This window comes from Aspergillus costaricaensis, assembly GCF_003184835.1.
Source record: "Aspergillus costaricaensis CBS 115574 unplaced genomic scaffold BO79scaffold_18, whole genome shotgun sequence".
Taxonomy (NCBI): domain Eukaryota; kingdom Fungi; phylum Ascomycota; class Eurotiomycetes; order Eurotiales; family Aspergillaceae; genus Aspergillus; species Aspergillus costaricensis.
The window spans coordinates 476743-501922 of NW_020291818.1; the positions used below are offsets into that span (position 1 = coordinate 476743).

Sequence of the window (25180 nt, forward strand, 5' to 3'; positions counted from 1 at the left end):
GGGCGACTGGCGTTGGTTTCGGGCTCCATCACGTCTTATGAGGCGCTTTTCTTAGCAACGAGCGGTCGGACGAACTGCCCACGACGAGTAAGAAAAATAGAGGTTCCGTTGTAAATAAATTGAAGGGTGGAAACCCATCTATATGGCGTGGTGGCTGTCAGGGGCAGCCGACAATGGGCCAGTGGGACATTCCACCGCTGGGGTCCACCCACGGCTTTCACTGGCAGACAAGCATTCCTGGTGGTTTCAGCACCCCAAGACATTCGGATTCCGTTGCCGTCTGGAGTCCTGCCAAGCTGTCAGCTGGCTATACTCATAACCGCCGAGGTGAGAGGGGGTTATGTTTCGACGAAGAGAAGACAAAGATGCAGAAGTCTTCAGGTGTGGTTTAAGTTGGCGCTGACTGGGATCGTCGATTAGACTCATCCCTGTTGGACCCTATCAGCTAACAAAGCTGATTAGCGCGCATTTCTGTTCCGCACAGGCAGCCATTGCATTGTTAATAAACCCTATACTAGGTATTGTTAACCCTGAATTTCTACTCAATCTTCGATTCCCTTGGACTGCTCTTGGTTGAGGGGATTATTACGAGATGATTTGTCAAGCAGAACAAGAATAGACAAGAGGCAACCAGCCCTACCCGTGACCCACGCCTCACCCCCAGCCAATTTGATCGTGAAACCAAGACCGTTAAGCCAGGCGCCGGTCGCTTTCTTCGCCCGATTGATTGGACGAGGGATCACCGGCTGGCTTGGGCCTCGGTAGCCACTCTTCTTGCGCGTCTCGAGTTGATGAGGCAGTAGAGCTGTCGACTGCCCGCCACTGACTCGTCTCGGCACTCTCTCCACCCCTTGCATGCCCCCAGCCTATCATGAAGATTCAGAATTCAGTAAAGGCTTTTACTACTCTGCACCACCCCCGCTGACAGGGTCGGTCATCTGCTTTATCTGGCGCTCTGATGGCATCCCCGACCACCCTGTCATCTCCGCCGATCCGTTTGCGCCTCCATGTAGTTCTTTACTTAGTAGATAGTATTTGACCGGCGAGATCCGCTCGTTCTCCATCCCGGCTATCCTTGCGTCCATTCTTTCTCTTCTCCATTCTTTCGATCGCTAACTTTATTTTTATCTCTGTTTGCAGTCCTTCATTTGTTTTTCTCCTTCTCTTCTTGCCTCCAGCTAGGGTAATTGTTCTCTTTATGCCATTGTGGCTGGTCCACTCAGTTGACTTTTTACTTTGCATCTTTTCGTTCTCTACACGCTGGGATTCGTCCTTTCATTTCTCTTCCCATTCATTGTGACCCTAACACCGATCCACCATGGACTCCGACTTGTGGTATTCCATGCTCAATGACACCCTCTGCTATGCCAATCTCTGGGTGTTGGCCTGTATGATTGTGGTTGTCTTCGCCTGGCAGTCCTCCGGCCGTCTCTCTGCCCACCTGCGTCGCCTCGCGAGTTTTACCGACCACCGCCAGACCTACCATCGCGTTCCCAATTTCCATGTGGCCTGGTTGAAGCGACACCTTTTGGATGCGCCACTGCTGCGCTCTCGCCATAACCAGGAATGGCAGCTCTCCCGCGCCGTCAACATGGGCACCCTGCCCAGCCGCTTCCATACCCTGCTCCTGACCGTCATCGTTGTCATGAATATTGTGCTGTGCACCAACACTGTGCCTTATGGATCGAAGGAATCAACTGTTGCGGAGCTGATTCGTAACCGAACTGGTTACATGGCCACCGCCAATCTGTTCCCCCTACTGGTCATGGCTGGCCGCAACAACCCCCTGATCCCGCTTCTGCGCGTCTCGTTCGACACCTGGAATCTGCTGCACCGGTGGTTGGGCCGCATTGTTGTGTTGGAGGGGCTGGCCCATGTCATTGCCTGGGGTGTGCCCAAAGTGCAAACCTGTAGGTCTATTCCAGCTTCCTAGGTTCTAAAGGCTAATGTTGAGCAGATGGATGGTCAACCGCACTCGGCACCTTGTCGAAACCCTTCATGTTCAATGGTCTCATGGTACGTCCCCACGTCTCCTATTAGAAGGCAATAGCTGATGACTTGCCCTATAGGGGATGGTGGCGATGCTCGCCATCCTGGTTCAATCCCCTTCTCCCATCCGACATGCCTTCTACGAGACTTTCCTCCACCTTCACATTGGGCTGGCCTGTGTGGCTGTGGGATTTCTCTGGCATCATGTCTACCGTTACTCCTGCCGTTACTATCTTTATGCCGCCATAGCCTTCTGGGCGTTTGAAGTGAGTCCCCCTTGCAGCAGATACTTGGTCCGAAATTAGAAACATCGGCTAACTGCGGCTCAGCGACTTGCGCGGTTGCTGATCCTGATCTACCGCAACTATGGCTTTGGTCGCCGCACAACCGCCTATCTGGAGGCGCTGCCTGGCGATGCCGTCCGCGTCACTCTGCAACTCGCTCGTCCCTGGACCTTCTCGCCGGGCCAGTACTGCTTCGTCTACATCCCGAAACTCGGAGCCTGGACCTCGCACCCCTTCTCCATCGCCTGGGGCGAAACCGGCCAGACCTTGCTGGGGTCGTACAGCGAGAAGATGGCCGAGGTGGAGATGGGCAATGACCACGGTCACCCTGGGCTGGAGTCTCGCAAGGTCAATACGGTTTCCCTGCTCGTGCGACGTCGGACCGGATTTACAGACAAGATGTTTACGGAAGCATTTGCTTACGCCCGCACCCGCTTGCCCCCGGACACGATCAGCACTTCGCCGCGGTCAACTACGACGGATATCTCTACGGCAGCCATGCCGGTCACTGCTTTTGTCGAGGGACCCTATGGCAACCTCCACTCGCTTGACTCGTACGGCACTGTTCTCCTCTTTGCCGGTGGAGTGGGCATCACACACTGCCTGCCATTCATCCGCCATTTGGTGCAAGGATACAGCGAGGGCACCGTCGCTGCCCGACGCGTCACCCTCGTATGGGTCATTCAATCCCCAGAGCACTTGGACTGGATCCGACCGTGGATGACCACCATCCTGGGTATGGAAGGCCGGCGCGACGTGCTGCGGATTCAGCTGTTCGTGACGCGTCCGAGAAATCCCCGTGAGATCAGAAGCCCCAGCGCGACCGTGCAGATGTTCCCGGGCCGGCCAGATGTGGGCACGCTCGTCCAGATGGATATTGACAATCAGATCGGGGCCATGGGCGTGATGGTCTGTGGCAATGGTGGCTTGAGCGATGATGTCCGCCGGGCTTGCCGACAGCGCCAGGGCCGTACCCAGTTGGATTATATTGAGGAGAGCTTTACCTGGTGATTCATTGCCCAACGCGCCTGTACCTATATAAATTTGTTTTCGATTTGTGACGTGCCAAGTAGATGAGCAGAATAGACCGTTGGCCGTCAAACTAACAAGCCGTAGCATACCTAACTACCTTTACTAACAAATCACAGGGTCATCCATCTCCGTGGGCCACGAGAACTGCCATTACTCAGCCCAGCATCAACTGTAGACATCGACGACGCAGCCGATGATAATGAACAAACCTACCAAACATACACAGTAATAACAATACAACACACTAATTCCAGCTAGCCTTGTATATAAATTACTACTAATCCTCCCCATCATGCACCACCTTCCTCGCATACCCCAACCCAACCTCACATTGATACCGCCTAAACTGCCTCGTCGGCACCTTCGCCGCAAACATCTCATCCAGCTCCTCAAAGCTCCTCCCCTTCGTCTCAGGCAGTTCAAAGAACAAAATCAACATTGTGACAGCTCCCATGCCCGCAAAGATCCACCCGATCAATCCCCCTAGATCCGCCTCGTCACTGTTATATAGGTACGGCATCGCCACGTTCCACACCGTCGAGAAGAAATAGTTAAATGTGAACCCGATGGCTAGTGACTTGGCGCGCAGTCGCACTGACGACACTTCACCTGCAACGGCCATTGCTGGGCCGATGGCGGGACCGTATACCCACCAGGAGAGTTCGAGGAAGATGCCGACCACCCTATACCTATGTTAGTATTCACTGCAATGAGAAGAGAATATATAGTGAGGGAGACTGACCATAACGCCGGACTGGAGTGTGGAAAACACCCTGCAATACCCATAACCGTGAACAGCGTCGTCGAGAGCCCAATGCCGAACATAACCAGTGCACGTCGCCCACACACTGTCATCACGTACCCCGTGATCAGCGAACTGGCGATTCCAAATGCAATGCCTATCTCCGTCATCATCCCCGTCTTGGCAGAGGACATGCCCGCCTGCACGAGAAAGTACGGTCCGTTAGTCATAAAGCTGGACCCGATGACCTGCGACAGAGCATTGCAGTAGAGGATGATCCGCGTGCGGCGCCAGTTGACTCCCTTGAAGCATTCCAGGAAGCTGGCCTCCTTGGCTGCTTCATTGCGTTGTTGCTCTTCTTCGTGTGTGCGGACTATGTCTGCCAGAATGAGCGGTGACTCCGACGCTGGGTTGCCCAGTCGGGATAGCATGCGGCCGGCCTTTTCGCGTTGCCCTTTCATGACGCAAAAGTATGGGGATTCGGGTATGAATGGAAGGAAAAGGAGGATGACACCGGGCCAGACCCAGCCGGAGGCGAAGAGGACCTGACTTCTTAGTTTATGAGGTTGGATTGAAGTATGAATCACGTACCTTGTATGCAGCATCGGTGGACATTGACATTCGCGGTAGAGCCACAGATGCGGCGATCAGATATCCCAGGTTCTACGAGATCCATTGTCAACATCACTGTCTCTCGCTACATGTCTAGAAGGAAAATACCATGCAAAAGGTGTACCCCGAAAGAGCAATACCTCGCACCTCAAGCGATGTAATCTCCGAAATATACGTCTGCCCCGTGGTCAAAGCGAGACCCAACGACAAGCCATTGACGATCTTCCCGGCGAGAAACGCGCCCGGTGTCGACGCCGTATACACGACTGCAATGCCAGCGGCAGATAAACATGCCGCGACGAGGAAGGCTGCTCGACGTCCGAATCTGTCCTGGATAGGACCCGCTGCTGTTGACCCAAGCATCGTTGCGACTTGGGAGAGGGCGTTCCACAGGGACTGCCAGTATGCGGGGATCACGTATGAGCCCTTCGTGAGGGTACCGAATGTTTGTCTGTTAAGACATCCCGTTAGCAACTGCCTAGATTCTTACCTATAGTATACCGGGGAATACTCACTCAAAAGCAGTCATGGACAGCGCCAGCGACAGAACCAGGTTATCGAACCCGTACATCAACGCGCCGATATTTCCATACAGACAGAAGAGAACCACGATAGGATTCGCTCGGAGTGCCTGCCATGTCGAACGGCCATGCTGGCTAGTTGGGTCGTGGATCCCCAGTGTTCCAGTGTCTGGTCGACGGACCTGCTGGTCCACCACCTCGAGATGGCTCGACTCCGACTTTTGGTCGGTGGACATAGTGGCATTCAATTACGGACTCTGCTGATGATCAAGTCCTGGGTGTGCTGCAGTTGATGAGGCCGGACATGTAATGAGGTGTGGGGGAAATATAGCTGATACCCATGCCCCATTAATGACCAGGGAAATGACCAGGGCCCTGGGCAGGGCGGGTCTACCCCATGGGGTACAACCTGGCAGCCTGGGAGGACTCGAAAGCAATCAGAACGTCTTCCGAGGAAGCGGAAATGCCGGACCCTCCTTGATGTCGGCAATTCCGGGCCTGGATCGACAGTTAGGGGGCAAGCTTTCCATGGAACAGAACGCTGATTTAGTGCATCTCCACGCGTTCTGCAGATCAGCTTGGGCCCGAGGTGGATGAACTTTCACAAGATTCAGGCTGGTATCCTCTTTTGGGGTAACTCGACCACTTATTGTCATTGTCGTATTCTAATCAAAGACATGGGCTCAGGATGTATGTACATTCTTATTCATTCATCTATCAGATGCATATACAGTTCTACTACGTACCACAACATCCCTACTCAGCAAAAGTGACAGACTCCCCAGGACCCAGCACCCTCTCAACTACCCGACCATCAACCACAATCTCCACATGAATCTTACTCGTCACCTCGACACTTAGCGGCTTCCCCGGGGCCCACTGCACCTTAATATTCCCCCGAGAGGTATGCAACAAACCATCAGCTGCAGCCACTAATTCCCTCCGGGGCTCGATACGGACCCGCTCAAAGCCTGGCTCGGCAGGCTTCACCCCGAACAGCTGCGTGACGATCTCGTTCACCGGACTGGCGCTCCACCCATGACAGTCACTGCGGGCGTTCACCTCATCCTCAGCCCATGTCGTCAGGTTATTGGCCATCATGGACCGCCATGGATCAAGCATGCTGGAAAATAGTTCGCTGTATATGCCTGTCTTTTCTGCTGCTCGGAAGACGTAGAATTTCATTGCGTATGAGCATTGTGCGAGGGAAGAGTCGGTCACGGTCTGTCTGAGGAGCTGCTTTGCAGCGTCTCCTGTTACTGTTTCGCTGAGGATGGCAAAGACCTGTGTGTGTTGGCTGTACTGCTCCACTCCGGGGCCGTCCAAGTATAACTGGGAGTTAGACGTGCAGCGCTGATTCACGGCACTCCGAATACTGTGCACCCGCGCCCGGTACTCCTCCGCCGTGCTTATCCGCCCGACAAACTCGCACAGCTCCGCCGCATGTAATAGGGCATACGCATACATCAAACTATTAACAGTGGCCGCACCCGCGGTATGGTACGCCGGAGGCATACACGACTTGAAGATCTGCCCCGGAACGAACCAATCCTGCACCCAGTCGACGAACGGCCACGTATCCGGGTCGAACTGGCCCACTAGCCCACGATCATCCAGGAGACCCTCAAAATGCTGGATGATGCTATCCACTGTGCTCAGGTACCTGCGCACTAATGTCCTATCCGCAAAGTACATCATGTGGTCATGGACCATCAGGATCCAGAATAACGAGAATTGCGGGATCTGCTTAGAAGCGAAGCCAGTCGGATACTGTGCCACAATCAGTCCGTCTGGTGTTCTGCTAGCGTGGAACTCCTCGAGAGTCTTGCGGGCGAGACGGTCATCGGGGGATAATTGGTAGGTGAACAGCATCTGTAGTCGAGAATCTGATGCGAATTGGTTCTGCTCGTAGAACGGGCAATCTTCGTATGTCTCGTGGCGGCAGTTCTGGAGTGTTCGGAGACTGATCTCCCAGATCTTGTTGAGCTCGGCACCAGCGTCGACTTTGGTGGTGATCTCTAGTGGATAGGATGTCTCTCTCAGGGAGATGTTCGTCAGTGTTATTGGATTGGCAGTTGTGGTTATTTCCAATTGCACGTAGCGAAAACACCGAAACCAGAATGTTTCGAATGAGTGCACGTCCTGTCCGGAGGTGGCAGTGTAAAAGTCCTTCACACCATACAGGCGACCACTCGCGTCCGATCGATTAGATTTGGTTCTAGGCATGGGAAACGGTGCTGCCTCCACTCCCAGGTCCTTCTCATAACATTCGGAATACAAGATACTGATCTCTGCGCCCGCTCCACCACTGAATCCGAAGCTGACGAACGCCGTCATCAGCGCCTCAACGCTGAGATCCACGGTAACCTGCGCGTTTGCTGGAATCACCACGGGCTGGTCCTCCCGAACCAGCGAATTCCACTCATTTTCACTCACGGAACCAGTGGCTTTGACTATTCCGTCGAACCTCCCTTCAATCTCCGGTAAATCCGGTATCGGACGCGGTGCCAGCTTCCACGGACTAACTATGGGAAGCATCTTCACAGCATTGGACTGGAATACCGCCTTATCCCACGTCGCGTCATCATATCCAGGCATTTGCCAACCGGTTATGGTTTGGTCCTCCTCGGCGCGCTCATTGTTTGACAGAAACGGCGGACCAAGCAGGTAATTCCATTCAGTCTGCGGAATAATCTTGACGGATCGTTGCTCGATGCACGTCCACGAGGGATCAGTAGAAATGGCGAGTTCGGGATGCGGAGAGTACAGCATGAACCCGGGCAGCGGCATGCTCACAATCGACGAGGAGCCCGGTACGAGGGTAGAATATCGTAGAACACGCGCACTGATTACATTTTCACCGTCGCGAAGGTATGGGCTGATATCCACTGTCTCGTAGTACCATTTTCCTGGATAGGACTTGCAGGGACCCCAGCTCACGCGGTGACCGTTGATGAAGAGGCGATAGCGGCTGTCAGCGGAGACGTGCACAGAGAGGTCTTGTAGGTTGTCTGATGGATGCCATTGAAAGGTTTTTCTGAAGAGGAAGAACCGGCCAGGGCGATTATCTTCTTCGAGATAGTGAGGTAGCCAGATCCAGGGGGCTGCGCGAGTCCAGTCGGGTGAAGCCATGGTGACGGTTAAGGACTAGATGACTGTCCTGCGTTCGATCTGACGACTGAATTTTCATTCACAGAGGACAGGGGAGCCCTCACATGCTGGAGTATAGCCATCCCGCCTGTTTGTTTTTCGAAGCCAAGCAAGAGTTGCTCCAAATCGGATATCCCGCTCGGTGGGGATTGCCCCGAATCCGATACCGGGTCAGTGCTTAGCCTAACCGTAATCTTGGTATGGACTGTGTAATGCGGGGAGAGCATCCTGTGACGTCACATGACACGTCGCGTCCTCGGAAGATCCGGTGGATTATGCAGAGAAGATGGAAGGGAAGCAAAGGAAGCTTCTATTACTGCTTGGGAGAGAGAGAAAAAAGAGAGGATGGAATCTGTAATAGGCATCTATTGAAGTATGGTGGAGTATTCTTTGCTTTCATCCCTTTGCGACGGTTGCCAACACATCAAGTGAATATATATAAGCCCTAAATATGGGGCAATGTTAGTGCAAGGAGGTTTGATGAAGTGAATACCGATACTTGGTATTCGTTCATTTCACAAGAATGAATATGTTACTAGAAATGAAAGCATACTATGATGACACGCTAAGTCGATAACTTAAAGATACTTTGATATGCAGCTATATTGAGAAACAGCGGGACCATCATGTCGGGTCGTAGGTATAGTAGACGATGAACCATCTGAGAATGAACTGCATACTATGCCAGCTGCAGTTTAGTCAGTCCATGACGAGGAAATGCTATCATGAACAAAAGTCTCACCTCTCGCCACCCCCGCGGTCGCCTGACAACCCTGGTTCCGGCAACCCATTCGCCCCTGCACCCTCTGCTTATAATAGCCACGGGACCCTGCACACACTCCCAACTACACTATATCTGTAACCACCAAAAGACAAATCCAACCACCCCACAAAATACTAAAACATCCATCATGCATCAAATGCTCATCGGTCGCTCCCGACCAGTCGTCGGCAACATCAGCCAGAGACTGCAGTCGGCGGGTACGCTGCTCCCTGTGCCATGAATGTTTCAATCTCAAGATCAGCAGCTGAATGCGTCAGACCCTACCCAACGACGACGACATATCATGCGGTCGGATACCTATCGCAAGGATAGCTCAGAACCAGGCCATATCCCCGTCAGCTCCTTACGCGTGCACGGCGCCGCCTGGGCCGTGGCTGGCGCCAGCATGTACGCTACCCTGCATGGGGTCTACATGATGCTCAAGTCCTTCCGGCAGATTCGCTACATCTAATCCTGTCATTTCCTTGAAGAATGGAACCTGTACATGTTTTGATTTGAGCGATATGCAATGATATGAGCTTGCCCATTCATCAACCAACTTTTGTAGGAGTAAATGGTATTCGAGAGGGTGGGGATCTACAGCGCTCTTGGAATGGACTCGAACTGGTAGATGTGTAGTGACTTGCACTCTTATATATCGGCAGAAGGAGCTGTTCGTCCACGCGTAGGAGAGCCGTGTGTCGCATCTGCTACGGTCTTTCATCGGACCAGCTTCAAAGGTTCATATGTATCATGCGGTTGATGATATGAGCTGATGGGATAGCTATGCCATGTAACGTAATAAACTCCATAGCACCGTAGACAACGAGGGCTGAACTTAAGGTCAATGACTGAAACTACCATATCATACTGGAGAGTAGCCCATCGCGAACAAATGCTCTGCGTACCTGCACCGTTGACTGCTGAAAAGGGTTTGTTGAGCTGACTTACGAAAAATCACGTCCGTGATAGCTGATATTAGTGACAAAAAGAGTAATGGATTGACATATCGCGTCACCAGGGACGAGTTTCAACTGTACCATCAATTGTATTGTCGAATAGGACGTCTCAGACAGAATGGGGAGTGAAGGACCCCTGAATTTCCACGCGTTGATCAAACCGACTTACCCCTGCATGGGTCCGCCAAAGTCGACCGGCTGATGATCAGTACAAAGACCCCATCAACTGCGCCTATGGTAAAGTAGTGGTAGCCTTGGGGCGAAAGTCCCGGAACATGTTTCAGTGAGGATGTGTCGCATATCCATCGCCTGTTCCGGGGTTGCAGCAAAGGATGGCCGAGATGTGACAGCGATTTGATAACTATTGCTGACAGTAGCGGCCGAAAAAAAATAATAACTGGACCATGAAGACAGCAGTGTTCTATTTGTTAGGACAATAACTGCTTTGCTAAGAATAGAGGCTGCGGAAGTTGATTGCCTAGGATGGAGAGGTCACTTTGTTCTGTTCTTTCTGTCAACAACATTGGTTGATAATACTTCCGAGGTATGTAGCTATGATGCAGATTGTTAATGTGAGAATGGGTCTACAATCGTGGCAGATAGACAGGCACATAAATTTCGATCGGGGATCAGGAGAATGAAAGTTTGTTGATGGGTGTTATAATAGGGCTCTTCCATGTCGTGACGTCATGGACCAGCTTCTCATGGAAAATTCACATGAAATGAACCACCAAAAGCACACAGCAACACAAGAAAATTCCCTATGAGTGCTTTCTGCCTTTCGATTAACCGTGGAAGGTTTCACCATCAGCCACTGCAACCTTGATCGGCACCAGTAGACTCACGGCGCCGCAACCCAACTCTGACCTGGAGCCATTCCTCAAACCTTCCTTTCCCCTTCTCCCCCCTTCAGACACCGAGCCCATGCAGACAATAACCAGCAATAACGCCATAGGCGGCCACCCAGACGTGTCGGCCCAGCAGCTGGCCGACATGATGCCTATCGGGTTGGCTGTCCTTGATCACCAGGACGGGTCCGTCTTCGTGAACAAACGCTTCTTGGAATTAACCACCTGCACCTCCGATCGTGCCTTTGAGTGCTGGTGCCAGTCCATCCATCCCGAGGACTTTGATCGCGTAGCAGCAGCATATCGAGAAGCCTCTCAGTCCTACCATGCCCTCCGCATCGAATACCGTACCCGGTTGCAACCGTGTCTATGGCGCGTGTGTTTGTTGACGCCACTGGAAGATGAGGAGGAGCGACAACGATTCAACCTGGGACCAGAAGGGGGCTTCGTTTGCACTATCACCGACATCACACAAGAGAAGACGGCGGAATTGACGCAGCGTCGCATTGCCCACGAGGCAGAGGGCCGCAAACAACAACAGGAGCGATTTATCGATATGATCAGTCACGAGGTGCGAAATCCGCTATCGGCCATCCTCCACTGCACTGAGGATATCCTGGAGGCTGTTCATTCCCCGGATTCAGGGGAGGAAATGCGGACGCAGATCGCTGAAGCAGCCGATACCATCAGTCTTTGCGTGGCGCACCAGAAGAAGATCATCGACGACGTACTAACCTACTCCAAATTGGATGCTGCCATGCTGACGCTATCTCCCCGACGCGTACAACCGCGCCGGAATGTAGCCACCGCGCTGGCCATGTTTCGTCCGGAGCTGCGTAAACATGATATTCAATTCTCCTACGAGCTGGACCATTCCTACGCAAACTTGGACATTGATTGGGTCATGGCGGATATGGATCGCATGAGCCAGGTCCTCATCAATCTGCTCTCTAACGCCATCAAGTTCACCGCCAATTCGGGCGACGACAAGCGCATCCGCGTCTCTATCGGTGCATCTACCCAACGGCCATCCTCCTATCCTCCGAACGTGGTATTTTTCGACTCCGGTGAGGAGGCACTTAAACTGGACGCGACATCACAACCTGAATGGGGGGCGGGAGAATACGCGTTTCTGATGGTGGCCGTGAAAGACAATGGCATTGGCATTGATGACGAAGCGCAGAAGAGATTGTTCGAGCGATTCAACCAAGCGACTCCACGCACCCAGACAATATACGGCGGATCGGGGTTAGGTCTGAATGTTAGTCGCAAGCTGTGCCATTTGCACGGCGGAGAGATCGGCGTGAGTTCTAAGGAGGGCGAGGGAAGTACGTTTGGATTCTTTTTCACGGTGCGACGCACTGCAGCGGGACCCGGGGAGGACCCTGCCAAGAGCAACGGAACCACAGAGATTGACCGGATGTGTAGCCAGATCCAGGCGATGGGCAACGAGATGAGTGGAGTGACCGAGCATCACGCCCGACCACGCATTTCCGAGAATCCCGCGGTCACTCACGTCCCAGAGATCTCGCGACACGCCAGCCGGGACAGTCGGCGGCTGCATACAGTGAAGATTGCCAGCGAAGCCTCCTCCCCGGCGTCGAGAGGTTCACCTGTGTCAGAGGACGAGGATCATCAGGTCCCCGAAAAGCCGAGAAGTGAACCGCGGTCACACCCGCGCGAACGGCGCATTTTGTTAGTGGAAGACAACGTCATTAACAAGCGCATCCTCTCGCGCAAGCTTCAGACCTCCGGCTTTCAGGTCAGCGAAGCGAGTAATGGCCAGGAGGCGGTAGATGCGGTCCAGCAGCAGGGGAGTTTTGACTGTGTACTGATGGATCAGGTCATGCCCATCATGGACGGCACAACGGCTTCCCGGGCCATTCGCCAGTTGGATGGTCCCATGGCGCAGGTCCCAATTCTCGGGGTTACAGCCAATGTACGGACGGCTCAGAAGGATGAGATGCTGGCGGCGGGGATGAACGACATTATCTACAAGCCGTATAAGATGCCGGATTTGATCGAGCGGATCAAACAGCTGCAGCAGAAGGGTCATGAATGACCCGATGGGCCATCCGTGGAACCACGCCGTATACCGCTGGCGGGTGGTATAGGATCATACGTCTTTGGAAGAAATTGGCCTATGGACACCCTGCGAGAGGCTATGGGAACCAACCAATCAACGATCGTGACGAGGGTCATCTCATAATGCGTTCTCACCCAGAGTTGTACATTGCGTCGTGGCGGTGGGCCTTCGGAAGATTCTTCACTTGCAAGGATAGCATCCAGAAATTACCGCATTTTGCGCCTTCATTGGACAAATCATGTCAATAGCCTCGATCGAGACACAAGCGATGAATATGCGGCACATCTTGAGTGGACAGACGGTGGGCAGAGTGACACTTAATACTCCTGGTCCCTGAGTGCGGGAAGGGAGAAAGCCGACGCCGTCACAGAGACGGTTGCACTCGGTGTCACGAAAGAGATCTTCCGGTGCTGATCTTGGACGCTGGTTTTGCAGAGCGACAAGAGCCAGATGACTGCTTTGTTATCGTTGCTCGGCGCGTCATCATCATATTGTGGAAGAATAAGCAACCAGGCCGGGTTGCTAGTTGCGAAGTTGGTACTTTCCGTTATAACTTCGAATCATGAATGACACTCGGGCTCAATGAATCGGTGCGCTGTCAATGTAACCTTACCTTAGTATCATCAATCCAAGTATGGGTACATGACGAGCATAACCACCGAAGGTTTCACTCCGGACTCCGACGAGGATCGACACCTCCCAGCTCAAATTTAAGTTGAAGGTACAACCTGGATATCAAGAGCAGTTGGATAGGTCATAATTCGTTGATCTGTCATCCGAATGAATCGAGAGTTCGCTTGCCAGAAGCCAGTGGAACTAGAAAAACACCAACTCACGCATCAACCCTTGGACGAGCGAACCTTATTCCAGCGTGAGATAACCTGGCTGGTTCTCTGCAGCGTAAGTCCAGCGCGAAGCCAATGCGGACCATTGTGAAGTACTCTACACTTCAAGCATCCTGTGCTGAAGAAGGAACAACGACCACGCCATGGAGAAAGTGAAGTATCGTTGTCGAACTGTCCACCCTCTTACTTGCAATGCTATGGTCTTCACCGGACTTATCGTGGACGCGCATCTAGATGAAATAGTGTTGAGGCAGACGGCAGCTCATCTGGTAAGAGCGTGGCCCGCTCTGGGAGGACAGCTTTACAGGTCGGTCAGTGATTAGTATCCATCATTGAGCCCCGGGCGCAATGGCGATTTTCTGAACTGTGAGACAGGGCCGCCCATATGCACTTTCCACTGGCTCGACTGTCGACTTTGCAAGTCGGACGCTTCCCAAAAGTGCAGCATCCTGGAAACAAGGCGTGCTCCAGTCTAGAGAATGCAACCAACCAACGATTATTAACGCCCTCGACCCTGAAAAACTGGATGTTGCTTTCATCTTCAATGTACCTGCCAGACCTGCGAATGTCTTCCTCATCCGCGTCACGCTTCTCCAGGACGCCACCCTACTTTGCTTTGGCATCAGCCATCATCTGGCCGACGGCACTGCCGCCTACGACGTAATTCGGGCCTATTGTGACCTGCTCGCGGGTCGGCCTATCACATCTCCGCTGCTACCACCCGATGCTTGTGGTCACCGAATGTCCGACCGAGTGATACTCAACGACGCGCAGGAAAGGTTGGTTCGATCCATAACCTATGCAGAGCATCTGTCCAACTTCACCATTGGGTTCTGGCCGATTCTACTACTGATGGTGAGAGTGGTCTGGTGTCTACTGCTGCGCAAGCTATGTCTGCAGGAAACCTTGGAGGAACGGTACATTTACCTGCCGGATAACTGGGTAGGCGCCATGCACAAACGAGCACTCGCTGCTTTCGCAGCAACGCCTGTGGGTGCCCAGCCGACCAGGAACAACGTCATCAATGCATGGTTTCTCAAAACGGTCTATGGTCCCCTCCCGAGCAGTCGAGCTGAGATGTATTTCTATGGTCCGCTCAGCTATCGGCATGTGGTTGAACCTCCCCAGCCAGGGACCTACTGGATTCATAACAGCATTGGGCTATTGCGGCACAAGCTGTCAGTGTCTCAGATCCAGAATGAGCCCGTAGCCATGTTAGCGGGCCGACTCCGTTTGGCCAGCTTGCGATACACCTCTCCGGCGTCCATCAAGGCATTCCTGCGCATGTGCGAGGATCATGCGTCGCAATGGATGTTGCCGAAAATTTCCGCGAAGGGAAGGATGCCGATGGTTATGATCACCACGTGGACAAGTTTCGATTTCTCAAGCCTGGACTTTTCTGGAGCCGCATATGATCAGAGCAAACCGGTCAGAGTTCTCTTCGTGCACCCCCTTGTTCGGAGCCTACGACAGGGAGTGTGGCCATCGGCATATACGCTGAAATGTGCGCAGGAAGGTGGGTACTGGCTGCGAGCCTGGAACACTCCATCGGGATGGAAGGAATCCAGTCTGATGGTGGATGTCGATGCTCTATGATATTTCAGCCTGATGAGATTCATGTTAGGTAGAAAGCTATTCCCCCTAGAGATCCATACTTGGGTGTAATATACCTCTTCAGAAATGAAATGATATGTTATTGTGGGACTACTTAGTAGTAACTTTAACTCCCCCTATATATTTCCGATCTATGCCCTGCGATACAGTCAGTAGGATATAATCTTGATCTGTCCGCAGAGCATGAAATTTCTTTCTCAATGGTGACATTCGATGGCCGATCGCGGGAGCGAGCACTAGCCGCCGACCGAGGGAATATCAGACGAGGATTCTTGGTACGAGTCTGCACCATAATGCCAGTCGATCGACACCTCCGTTGGACTACTATCATTTGCTCCCAGTGGGGTTGTCTTCTCCGCAGGGCCATTCAACCCCAATCGGGAAATGATTCTCGCTGCGTGGAGTGAACAAACATTCCGTGGCGGACTACATTCCCCCGAGAGCAATCTATGAGACACAAACACACGGCATGTAGTTGACAGGTGAAATTTGATCAATTGTACATATGCTAAACGATGAACAACACTCTTCTCTACTAAAATTGCAACAAACCATGACATCAACAGAATCTACAGCGAGGAACCCGCCGGTGGCCGCTTGCTGGGGAACCCGCCATTGGGGTGAATAATAACCTTGGTATAACCGTCCACGCGCTTGTCGAATTTGTCATATGCCGTCTCGGCCTCTTCAATTCCAATCTCGTGAGACACCACGAAGCTGGGGCGCGCCTTGCCGGCAATGATCAGGTCTCGTAGCTGCCGGTTATAGGCCTTCACGTTACACTGGCCCGTGCCGAGGGAGAGTCCCTGCTCACAATGTCAGCATCAGTGCATCCTATGCCAGAAGAGCAGGCGTCTACTATACCTTCTCGAAGAGCTTGCCAAAACTGAGGCTAATCATACCCTTCGCAGCCGACGCATCACCCGCACCGGGGTCACTGGTCAGTCGTCAGCCAACATACTCCGTCGTAGTGCGATGCTGAGGTGACAAACCTAGGAACGTAGAGTCCAGGAATACCAAGTCCACCACACGCGCGAGTGACACGAATCATGTTTTCAAGCACAATGTTCGGTTGCTCGGTCGAGTTATCTTTACCGACAGCTTGGTATCCCACAGCATCCACGGACCTATCCACCATGTCTCCGTTGTGTGCAATGATTTGATCGACGGCATCGCCCGCGGTAAAATCAATGGGGGTGGCACCGATCCGTTCCGCTGCCCTCAATCGTTCGGGAACCCGATCTACCACGTACACGCGAGATGCGCCGCGCAGCTGGGCGGAGTATGCTGCCATGAGTCCAACGGGGCCGGCCCCGAAGACTGCTACGCTGTCACCTGGCTGAAACCCCGATATTTCAATGCCATGCCATCCTACTCGTATTAGCGGACGTAGTCTTGGGGATTAAACTGGGTTCGTGCGGGAGTATACCTGTGGGGAAAATATCTGGTGTGCCCATTAGTTAACCGATCACCCAAGAGTGAGAGCATCGACTGCCTACCTGCCAGCAGAATAAAGTCCGCTTCGTGTTCGGTTCCTGGTGGGAGCTTCAGGGCATTGAAATCAGCGTAGGGGACGCGCAGGTACTGTGCCTGGCCTGATGGTTCATTCGGTTAGCATGAATCTGTCTAACAGTAAGGGTCATACAGACCTCCACGGTAGGGTCCCATAGCCACGTATCCTGTGGGATTCGATGTCAACGCGAAGACACGCACAGCGCTCACTCAGAAGAGACGAACCGTATGCGCCACCAGCAAAGCCAGGATTCACACCCGTGCAAAACGCTGTCTTCCCTTCCTCACAGTTCCGACAACGACCATCCGCAACGTTGAATGGCATGACCACACGGTCGCCCTTCTTCAGTAGGGTGACTCCTTCCCCGAGTTCTTCGACAAGACCGAGATTCTCGTGTCCTAGATTGTTCCATCCACGTCAGAATGGGCAGAGATGCGAGAGTAGGGTTAATGGTACCAAAAGTGATGCCTGGCTCTGCCGCCGTCCTTCCTTCATACATGCTGGGGATGTGTGAGCAACATCTGTGTACGAACTCTCTTCTACCCTACTCCCCAATTGCACTCACTGCAGATCAGAACCACAGATGGCTGCCTGTTATGGCTGTCAGTAACTGGGCGGAAATCGTGCTAGTCTACACAACATACACTGGTAACCTTGACGATAATGTCATCGGGGTGCTCCAGCTTGGGCCGCTCCACCTCCTGCACCTTGACCGTGAATGGCCCGACATAGTTCAATGCCTTCATGGATTGGACTGCCATTTTTGCTCAGATTGATGAAACAAATCCGTCAAAGACAATAGTAATTGCAGTGATGTTTGCTAAATGCCGGCCATTCTACATATTTATGGGGGGTATAAATCAATCGAGGAGTGGGGTGAGGGGAACGACATGAGGAGTGGGGGGAAAAGGTGGGGGAGGGGTGAGACGTAAAGACCAGCGGACCGCGTCTGGCTTGTCGATGCCGACCGGGTGCGGAACAGAATTCCCAGGCCGAACATTGAACCGGCTTTAGATGGCCAGAGCAAGTTGATTTTGTGATCCATGATGCTGTAGCCGTCCTTCTCTGGGCAACCGGGAAGGAAATGGCCGTAGTAGGAGAACTCCTCCGCGGGCACATTTTTGACGCTAACCCGGAGGGGACTAGTCGCTCGGCCATCAATTGGGGAAAGTGGAGCGGCCATGGCGGGTTAAATTCCCCGATCGGTGATATCTCCTGCTGGGAAAGCATCAAAGGAATTCAGAGTCACTCCCCAAGGGCAGATCACGATGGCGACATCTGCGGAGTCCTCCGAATTATGGCCTTTAGTGATAGAGCAAAGCGTCAAGGATCGGCTCTTTGTCATCCACATCCACCCGATTTATAGCCCCGCTATCTCCTCGCAGCCTGCCAGACAAGCTCGTAGCAAGCAAGCAAGCAATTGTTGCGTGCGTGCCCTTCAGGAGACCAGCCAAATCCCTAAGGAGCTTGCACCTTCGTAATCCTTAGTCATGGTTGTTATCTCGCGTTTCAGGTCCCTCTGGGGCATTGATCCCGGTCCGGAGCAGTCGGAATGGAGAAAGAAGTTGGTTGAGTTCAAGGCTCACGGCTACGGTAAGCTAGCGCCTGCACTGCAATTCCCCCAAAGGCTAAACTAACGACTTATCCTAACAGCTGGAATCGAGATTGATTTTGCTTTTATGACACCCGAGGAACTGCAGCTTCTCCGCAAGAACTGTGATGAGGTGGGCCTGGAAATTAGCATTCTGTCAGTATCTCGACTATAATGTAGTAGCTGCCCATTGGAACGGCAATTGAGCTGATTGCTTTGCAGCCTCTTCTCCGCATGGCCAAAATATGTCGGCCCCCGCCCTCGTGGCTTGACCCCAGATGCTCACCTCGAGTTCTACCGAGGACAACTTCGACTAGCGACCATCTTGAAGCCAGTGGTTATCAATGCACAATCCGGAGCGTACGTCCCCTCCACTCCGGGTATACCACGATGAAGATGTTGACTCGCTATCTTCCTCAGAGACTACTGGAGCTTTGATGAATCTGTCTACTTCTACCAAAGAGCTCTTCAGGTAGAAAAGGAAGAGGGTTTCGAGGGCATAGTCTGCCACGAAACGCACCGAAACAGATCTCTCTTCAACCCTTATTCGGCCGACTACATTCTACAGAGAGTTCCAGAGTACGTAAATCTGGTTATGGGTCATTCCCAGTCCGATACTGATTACGCAGGTTACGTATCACTGCCGACATCTCACATTGGGTGGTCGTCTGCGAAAGACTCCTAGATCAAGGCGAAGAAGACCGGGAGATCCTCGACCGTGTGATCCCACGTGTAAGCATGCCCCTCGTTTGAATAGAAGCAGTACAGAATCAATGATTGACATATCTATTAGGTCGGCCATATCCATGCACGTATGGGAACACAGCAGTCGTCACAGTGCCCAGAGCCTCTAAACCCTGCATTTGCTCCCGAGCGGCAATTCTTTGAGGAACTGTGGCTCCGAATTCTCAAATCAAGACAGCAAAGTGATCCTAACTGCCGGATCACATGGGTTCCGGAGTACGGGTGAGTAGCGATTAATCCGTGGTCGTTGAGCATCCTAACATTGTACACAGTCCATTCCCATATCATCCAATCGGAACTGCTCACACCTACGAGGAGCTGGCGGACAGTGAAGGGAAACGACTGCAAGCACTGTTTGAGTCGGCTGTTGCGCAGTCATAGTATGTGATGATCATTTAGTCGGGGACATAGATACTCCTGGGATAGACAGCAATTAGACTACGGCTGTGTACTGATCCCAGGCCTCTGCAGTTAAACTAGTAGATCACTATATACTACTGTTCTAAGAAGACAAATGTGCTATGAATGATAACCTGCGTTAACTTCGCTCACTGGTGCATATATGATACGGTGTTGTTTGGGATTGTGGTAATGGCTTTGCTTTTCTTATTTCTTGCACCCTGATGTTGGTTGCCTTTCAATGACTGGAGCAACATACTCAATCCTAGAAGGCACTGAGAACATCTAGTAGAGGATGAATCTTCTTCCTTCTAATACATCTCAAACGAGATATGACTAGATGTAAAAATATTTTCTTCAGAGAGCTCAGGCCATCCAAAATGGGTAGCCGAGCGCCACGCAAGCTAATGCAGTGAGGTAGTGAGTATAAAGTACTTAATATTCAACGCCTTCTGTTCATTTCGGATAACAAAGAATTCATAGCTCCTCGACTAGAGTGATCGTTGGATTATCCCAAACGAACTCCCGCAGCTCGAACTTGGTTTCATGGGTGCAGGATCTGATATCTCAGTCATCCATTAGACCCAATATCCTGGAAATATCTGATGATAGCGCCGTCGTTGACGTTGACGTTTGGAAGGACGAACTGAAATAATAAGGACAAGAAGTTTCTTCTGCTAACAAGAGGCCTTCTTTATAAAAAATGGAATCCCTGCTACTATTATGCATGGAACTCCAAACCGACCCTCGCATAGCGGAGTGCCCTACAAACCGGCCAGAGGAAGGAATGCACCTCGAGTGGTAACTACGTCTGTTCAGTGATTAACAGACCAATCAGCCTAATGGACACGGAGAAGATCATGTAGCCGTGTCTGCAGGATGTCTACTAGTTAGCCAGTAGCGTTAAAGCTGTGTTACATAAATCACTAAACAGTGGGGTTGGGAGAGTTCATTGGCCAAAATGCTAGTGGGAATAAGCAATGGAGGTCTCAACGATATGCAGGCCAACAGCTACTTCGCGGTGGTCCAGGCGTCTGGAATGCCGTTGACACGCGTACAGATCCTTCAGTATCTATTGAGGTTTTATCACGTCTTCTTGCTCAGGCGTATGACTTCCTCCTTATTTGCTTTATCAATCATCGGTGGCTCCATAGTGTCAGATGTATGAGGTGTGAGTAGGAGAGGTAACCTTACTGCTACAAAGAATCACGGAGGCATTTTTCTATTGATATTGAATCAATTTATACATAATCTTCACTCCGGCTCGTATTCCCTGGCGCTGTGGGCAAGCAAGGTAACCCCTAATGATTCCGATGGATCTTCAACTCCTGCATTTAGAGAGGTGTCGAGCGCAATTGAAAGAATCTATAGTCTAACTCACAAATGGCCCACAGATGCATAGAGGATACACAAACATCTGCGTCGTAGCTCACAGCGGTTTTTGAACCACGAGGAAACCAAGCATGAAAAGCGGGGCAACGATCCTGTCACGTCGCTTTTCACCGGCAATCATTACAACTTTGAGAGGGAAGGTCTGAAGTCCGCTCGAAAGGTTACATGCCGAGTGATCCGGTAAAAGATACGCTTTTTGCCTTAGAAACTTTCAAAGCAAGACTTCCAGTCAAAAGGTAGGGAAAGGGTAATTAACGATGCCCGATCTTCCTATTCTGCAGCCACACTATGAGCTTAGTGCAGAATGCACGACGCCCCGATAGAGCTACAAAACATCAAGCATTCGTGAATGCAAACTCGCGCAGCCGACAGGAACGACGATCTACTTCGAAGAGGTCTTGTTATGACAAGAATGATGGCCCATGGTCGTTACCTCCGAGATCCCGTATGAATTGAGATTTGGGGATCGTTTTTCGGTAGACCCCGAGTCTGGGCATAGCGGCTATAGTTGGCTCAAGCTAAAGCACAGGATCGAGAGGGGGGATCGGCGTTCCATAGCATTATAAGCTGTATCCGCTAGACTGTATACAGCGCAGAGACCTACGTGACCTTCACACTTCAGAATTCCCATCAAATTTGTAATTCACATTGCTAATCTTGACAATTAGTTCTCTGCGGGACGCCACCGAGCAAAACCTGTGACCAGGTGCTCCTGTTTTGCTGCTCTGAAAGGGATACTCCGAGCCGATGCATTGCCTCCGCACAATACCTGCAGGCGAATAACTAGTGCGCAATTGAATATGGGCCGAATGGCTGATGCATTGATTCTCCAGACGCTAGCAGGGCTGGTTGGGCTGGACAGGTGAGCTTTTATTCATGCACGCGTTCATGATGTGATCGGAGATCGCAGCATGCTGTGAGTTTGGGGGGACATGGAGACCGACATTTTCACCATTTTGGGAAGGCGACCTTCAAAGCTACAATACTTCATGGCCCCATCACTTTGGTTATGATGAGACCGAGAAATTCGATGAGAATTATTTTTTCCATAGAAAACAAGAGCCAGCATGGACAGAAACAGAACATGACAGCTAAAAAATGTTTCAGCGCTCTGGGGTGATGATCAGCGGCGGTTAGATCCGCGAGATCTGCAATTAGAGTGGAAACTGTAAGGATCCTAAAAACCCTAATACTAATCCGAGAGACATGCCCCGGTCAGCACTATTACATACAAACTGCAATATTCAGAGGTCAGGCATATTAGGCGCAAATCTTCTAGTTATAAATTGTGACGCAACTCCGCTCATCGTTTGATTCCGCCAGATCAATCAATCCCTCATCACAACACCGCCTTGTCCATTACCTTCACCATGCGATTTCGACAACCGCCCTTGTGGCTGCAAGCGTTGCTCTATATTCACCTACCCTGGCCCAAGAATTGTCCGGCCAGGGGTACATTCAGGTGGCCTCTGAAAATGGAGTGGAGTATCTTGGATGCCTCACCAATAGTGGTCAGTGGGACGTTTCTGCCTGTGCCGGGGTCATAGCCCGTGGAGGGGGTCAGCTGGTTACCCAACAGGGAAACTACTACACTCTCACCGAAGCGTTAGACATCGCTGTGACTCCGGACGCTGGAGATGCCAAATACTGGTCTAGCACGGGCTACAATTCTCTTGTAAGTACATGGGTAATTTACACAACAGGGCTTGGATACTAATAATGTCCCGTACAGGGCGAGCCAAGCAAACTTGAGGCCGATGGTGGTGTTGAACACAATGGGGGCGGAGGCCCGTACTGGTATGCGGCCGCTGAGCCTACCCAAGGCGCCGCCGTTACCCTGAGTGCGGAAGAATCGGATGGGGCTCAGCGTGTAGTTCTCGTCTGGAAGTCCAATTATTAGAGAATTTTCTCAGGGGGCTCGTATATCGAGTCTATTCTATTTTTCTATCTGCAAAAGCTAGTCAGAGAAAGTTGGCAGACCTGTTTCAGATTCTGGCAGAGTTGAGGCGGAATGCGAAATAGCCCCTCATTATGGCTTCTTTCATGTCTATGTGTAGTCGACCCTCCAGTTGCCGGTGTCAGCTTAACCCTGTTTTGTACAAAGCATGTCAGACCTACCATTCTATATGCTAAATATACGCTGCAATGTGAATGGTTGGTCAAACAAAATGAACCTGTGTTGCCTTTCAGATTAGTGGCCAGATGCGTTGATTACTTGGCTCAAAGGAATGTCTAATGTGAATGAGCTTCTTAATCAAGAAAGTCAAGTGTCTTAGCATGTCTTTGTATTCAATATATATCATCGTCTACGTAGATTGCCATAAGTAGTTCTCCTGGGAAAGCTGTGTCCTCGTTGGGTAACGTAACACTTTTCAATAGGGGAACACTTCTGACCCAAGGTCATAAAGATGAGTAGTATCTTGAATTGGGTAAGAAACCAAAAAACAACCAAAGCCGATGAGTACCAGGGTGACTTGTTACGCAGGTCTCGCGTAGCTGGATGACCCACCTTTTTAGTACGGAGTCTTGCGGATTCATCTTATCTTCGGCCTATCGGAAGCCCTCGTATTTTCCGGCTGTATGGTAGAGGTACCAAACCTTCTCCAGACAATAAAGCCTACGATAACTGCAGATCTTGGCTTCGGATCTAAGTAGCAAGATGTAAAAGTCTTTGATATATTATCTCTTGGCTTGATTACTTTACTTTCAGATTTTGTTTCCCCTTATTCCGGATTCAAGGATATTTAATCGAACCTCTGTACTTCACGGGTTTACGTAAAAGAATCAGCCAGTGGGGACATCGCAAACATCGCGCCTTTTAGCAAGAATAGAAGGGCGAGGAATACGAGGAGGCTTGCTTGGCAATAGATCGGAGATAGTAACAGTCGAAGGAGTAGACTTCCAGAATAGGAATATGGATCTGATAAGATCTAGCTGAGTGGTGAAAGACGCATCAGCCCTGTCTTGGCACCCGGTCCTACGATGTAGGAGCTTGTAAAGATAGATATGGCCTCCTCTATCCAACCGCAACTATAAAGTCGCGATGCTTCCCTGCATCATGGCAGACCAACACATCATCTACTTACACCTCAACGAACATTGAGACCCAAAACACCGAATCTCATTCAATATGCAGTTCAAGGTTAATAACATCCTTTCCCTCCGATGTCCGATAATCCAGTCTGACCATGCCAGATCCTTGCGCTTTCCGCTTTTGTGGCCACTGCTGCTGCCACCATTGACGTCGCCTTCAGCGGCTACTACTATGCCGACTGCGTCTCCCCCAGCATTGAGGCCGCCAACGTCATCTCTGGTGCCTGTGGGCCTGCCAACGGCCTCCCTCTCAAATCTTTCTCCGCGCGCATCTACTCCGGCTCCTGCGATGCTGGCACATCGCCTATCTTGAAGATGTACACCTCCACGGGCTGCACCGATGAGTCATTGTACGGCGAATACAACATCACCAGTGATACTCAATGCTTCGCGGTGGATGCAACATTCCTGAGCAATGAGGTTGTTTGTGAGTAATGGGATTATAGTGAGCAAGATGCTCTCTTGAATGTATATACTTTTCCAATCAAAGTACGAAGTTGAAAGTTCTATGCACCCTCCGCCACGACGAGGACGTCTGCCAAGTCCAGTCTGACTGTGAAGGACGATGTGGTAGTCTACGTAATGTGAATGTGGAGTTAGTTTATTGACTCGAGTAGGAGACCGATAGGCCGTAGCTCTATGAAGGGGTGCAATTAATCCACCATATGGAACGGGAAGAAGTAGCTTCTCAATAAAGTTCAAATGAGGTGATTAAATACGAGGCAGTTATGAAGGCATGAATGTCTATTTCACGCGAAATCAATGGGATCGGGTGAGCATTCCATGGCAGCGTGTTCATGACTATTATCCATTGAGTTCAGAACGAGTCATAAGCAGAAGAAGTGATACCATGGGAATTATTGGGCGTAAAGAACATACTGAAAGCCTATGAAATCGTAATCTACAATACTGATTTCGTATTACTGGATGTCATGCTGTCTTTAAACTGTTAAGCAAGATATTGTACATTGGCTAGCAACAATAGATTCCACATACGTGTTAG

At 51.3% G+C, this 25180-nt stretch overlaps 11 protein-coding genes across 11 annotated transcripts; 7 read left to right on the forward strand and 4 right to left on the reverse strand.

Annotated features, from left to right (window-relative positions):
• Nucleotides 1–1086: 1086 nt before the first annotated feature.
• Nucleotides 1087–3361, forward strand: BO79DRAFT_174411 (ferric reductase family protein). The gene is made up of 4 exons (XM_025679744.1): nt 1087–1910; nt 1958–2016; nt 2070–2255; nt 2319–3361. Exons 1-4 carry the CDS (start codon nt 1319–1321, stop codon nt 3282–3284), a joined length of 1803 nt encoding a protein of 600 aa, XP_025538933.1. The 5' UTR covers nt 1087–1318; the 3' UTR covers nt 3285–3361.
• Nucleotides 3362–3582: 221 nt separating this feature from the next.
• On the reverse strand, nt 3583–5416 carry BO79DRAFT_266969 (maltose permease Mal61; the record flags this gene model as incomplete). Its single annotated transcript, XM_025687010.1, has 5 exons — nt 3583–3988; nt 4048–4592; nt 4639–4710; nt 4768–5110; nt 5175–5416. 5 exons carry the CDS (start codon nt 5414–5416, stop codon nt 3583–3585), a joined length of 1608 nt encoding a protein of 535 aa, XP_025538934.1.
• Nucleotides 5417–5926: 510 nt separating this feature from the next.
• BO79DRAFT_266971 (putative rhamnosidase B) lies at nt 5927–8312 on the reverse strand (the record flags this gene model as incomplete). The annotated part of the gene is made up of 1 exon (XM_025687011.1): nt 5927–8312. One exon carries the CDS (start codon nt 8310–8312, stop codon nt 5937–5939), a length of 2376 nt encoding a protein of 791 aa, XP_025538935.1. The 3' UTR covers nt 5927–5936.
• Nucleotides 8313–9227: 915 nt separating this feature from the next.
• BO79DRAFT_209443 (uncharacterized protein) lies at nt 9228–9640 on the forward strand. Its single transcript, XM_025682603.1, has one exon. It carries the CDS (start codon nt 9398–9400, stop codon nt 9563–9565), a length of 168 nt encoding a protein of 55 aa, XP_025538936.1. The 5' UTR covers nt 9228–9397; the 3' UTR covers nt 9566–9640.
• A 587-nt stretch (nt 9641–10227) lies between these two features.
• On the forward strand, nt 10228–12962 carry BO79DRAFT_266973 (hybrid sensor histidine kinase/response regulator; the record flags this gene model as incomplete). Its single annotated transcript, XM_025687012.1, has 2 exons — nt 10228–10231; nt 11008–12962. The coding sequence occupies 2 exons, from the start codon at nt 10228–10230 to the stop codon at nt 12960–12962; spliced, it is 1959 nt and encodes a 652-aa protein (XP_025538937.1).
• Nucleotides 12963–13974: 1012 nt separating this feature from the next.
• Nucleotides 13975–15427, forward strand: BO79DRAFT_229149 (uncharacterized protein; the record flags this gene model as incomplete). The annotated part of the gene is made up of 3 exons (XM_025684016.1): nt 13975–14142; nt 14207–14862; nt 14932–15427. The coding sequence occupies 3 exons, from the start codon at nt 13975–13977 to the stop codon at nt 15425–15427; spliced, it is 1320 nt and encodes a 439-aa protein (XP_025538938.1).
• A 548-nt stretch (nt 15428–15975) lies between these two features.
• On the reverse strand, nt 15976–17719 carry BO79DRAFT_266975 (glutathione-independent formaldehyde dehydrogenase; the record flags this gene model as incomplete). Its single annotated transcript, XM_025687013.1, has 10 exons — nt 15976–16251; nt 16310–16382; nt 16438–16819; nt 16875–16889; nt 16945–17040; nt 17095–17124; nt 17183–17356; nt 17415–17458; nt 17524–17549; nt 17603–17719. 10 exons carry the CDS (start codon nt 17717–17719, stop codon nt 16015–16017), a joined length of 1194 nt encoding a protein of 397 aa, XP_025538939.1. The 3' UTR covers nt 15976–16014.
• An 83-nt stretch (nt 17720–17802) lies between these two features.
• BO79DRAFT_266983 (uncharacterized protein) lies at nt 17803–18141 on the reverse strand (the record flags this gene model as incomplete). The annotated part of the gene is made up of 1 exon (XM_025687014.1): nt 17803–18141. The coding sequence occupies one exon, from the start codon at nt 18139–18141 to the stop codon at nt 17803–17805; it is 339 nt and encodes a 112-aa protein (XP_025538940.1).
• Nucleotides 18142–18448: 307 nt separating this feature from the next.
• Nucleotides 18449–19674, forward strand: BO79DRAFT_266986 (sugar phosphate isomerase/epimerase family protein; the record flags this gene model as incomplete). The annotated part of the gene is made up of 7 exons (XM_025687015.1): nt 18449–18551; nt 18612–18705; nt 18772–18909; nt 18970–19128; nt 19179–19281; nt 19343–19515; nt 19566–19674. 7 exons carry the CDS (start codon nt 18449–18451, stop codon nt 19672–19674), a joined length of 879 nt encoding a protein of 292 aa, XP_025538941.1.
• Nucleotides 19675–22454: 2780 nt separating this feature from the next.
• On the forward strand, nt 22455–22984 carry BO79DRAFT_218450 (uncharacterized protein; the record flags this gene model as incomplete). Its single annotated transcript, XM_025683416.1, has 3 exons — nt 22455–22536; nt 22632–22759; nt 22817–22984. The coding sequence occupies 3 exons, from the start codon at nt 22455–22457 to the stop codon at nt 22982–22984; spliced, it is 378 nt and encodes a 125-aa protein (XP_025538942.1).
• A 1181-nt stretch (nt 22985–24165) lies between these two features.
• On the forward strand, nt 24166–24612 carry BO79DRAFT_266988 (uncharacterized protein; the record flags this gene model as incomplete). The annotated part of the gene is made up of 2 exons (XM_025687016.1): nt 24166–24226; nt 24280–24612. The coding sequence occupies exons 1-2, from the start codon at nt 24215–24217 to the stop codon at nt 24610–24612; spliced, it is 345 nt and encodes a 114-aa protein (XP_025538943.1). The 5' UTR covers nt 24166–24214.
• Nucleotides 24613–25180: the final 568 nt, after the last annotated feature.

Coding starts and splice junctions, on each gene's coding strand:
- BO79DRAFT_174411 (XM_025679744.1), top strand. CDS start 1,319: ATGGACTCCGACTTGTGGTATTCCATGCTCAATGACACCCTCTGCTAT. Junction 1,911..1,957: donor TGTGCCCAAAGTGCAAACCT/GTAGGTCTATTC, acceptor AATGTTGAGCAG/ATGGATGGTCAACCGCACTC. Junction 2,256..2,318: donor TAGCCTTCTGGGCGTTTGAA/GTGAGTCCCCCT, acceptor ACTGCGGCTCAG/CGACTTGCGCGGTTGCTGAT.
- BO79DRAFT_209443 (XM_025682603.1), top strand. CDS start 9,398: ATGCGGTCGGATACCTATCGCAAGGATAGCTCAGAACCAGGCCATATC.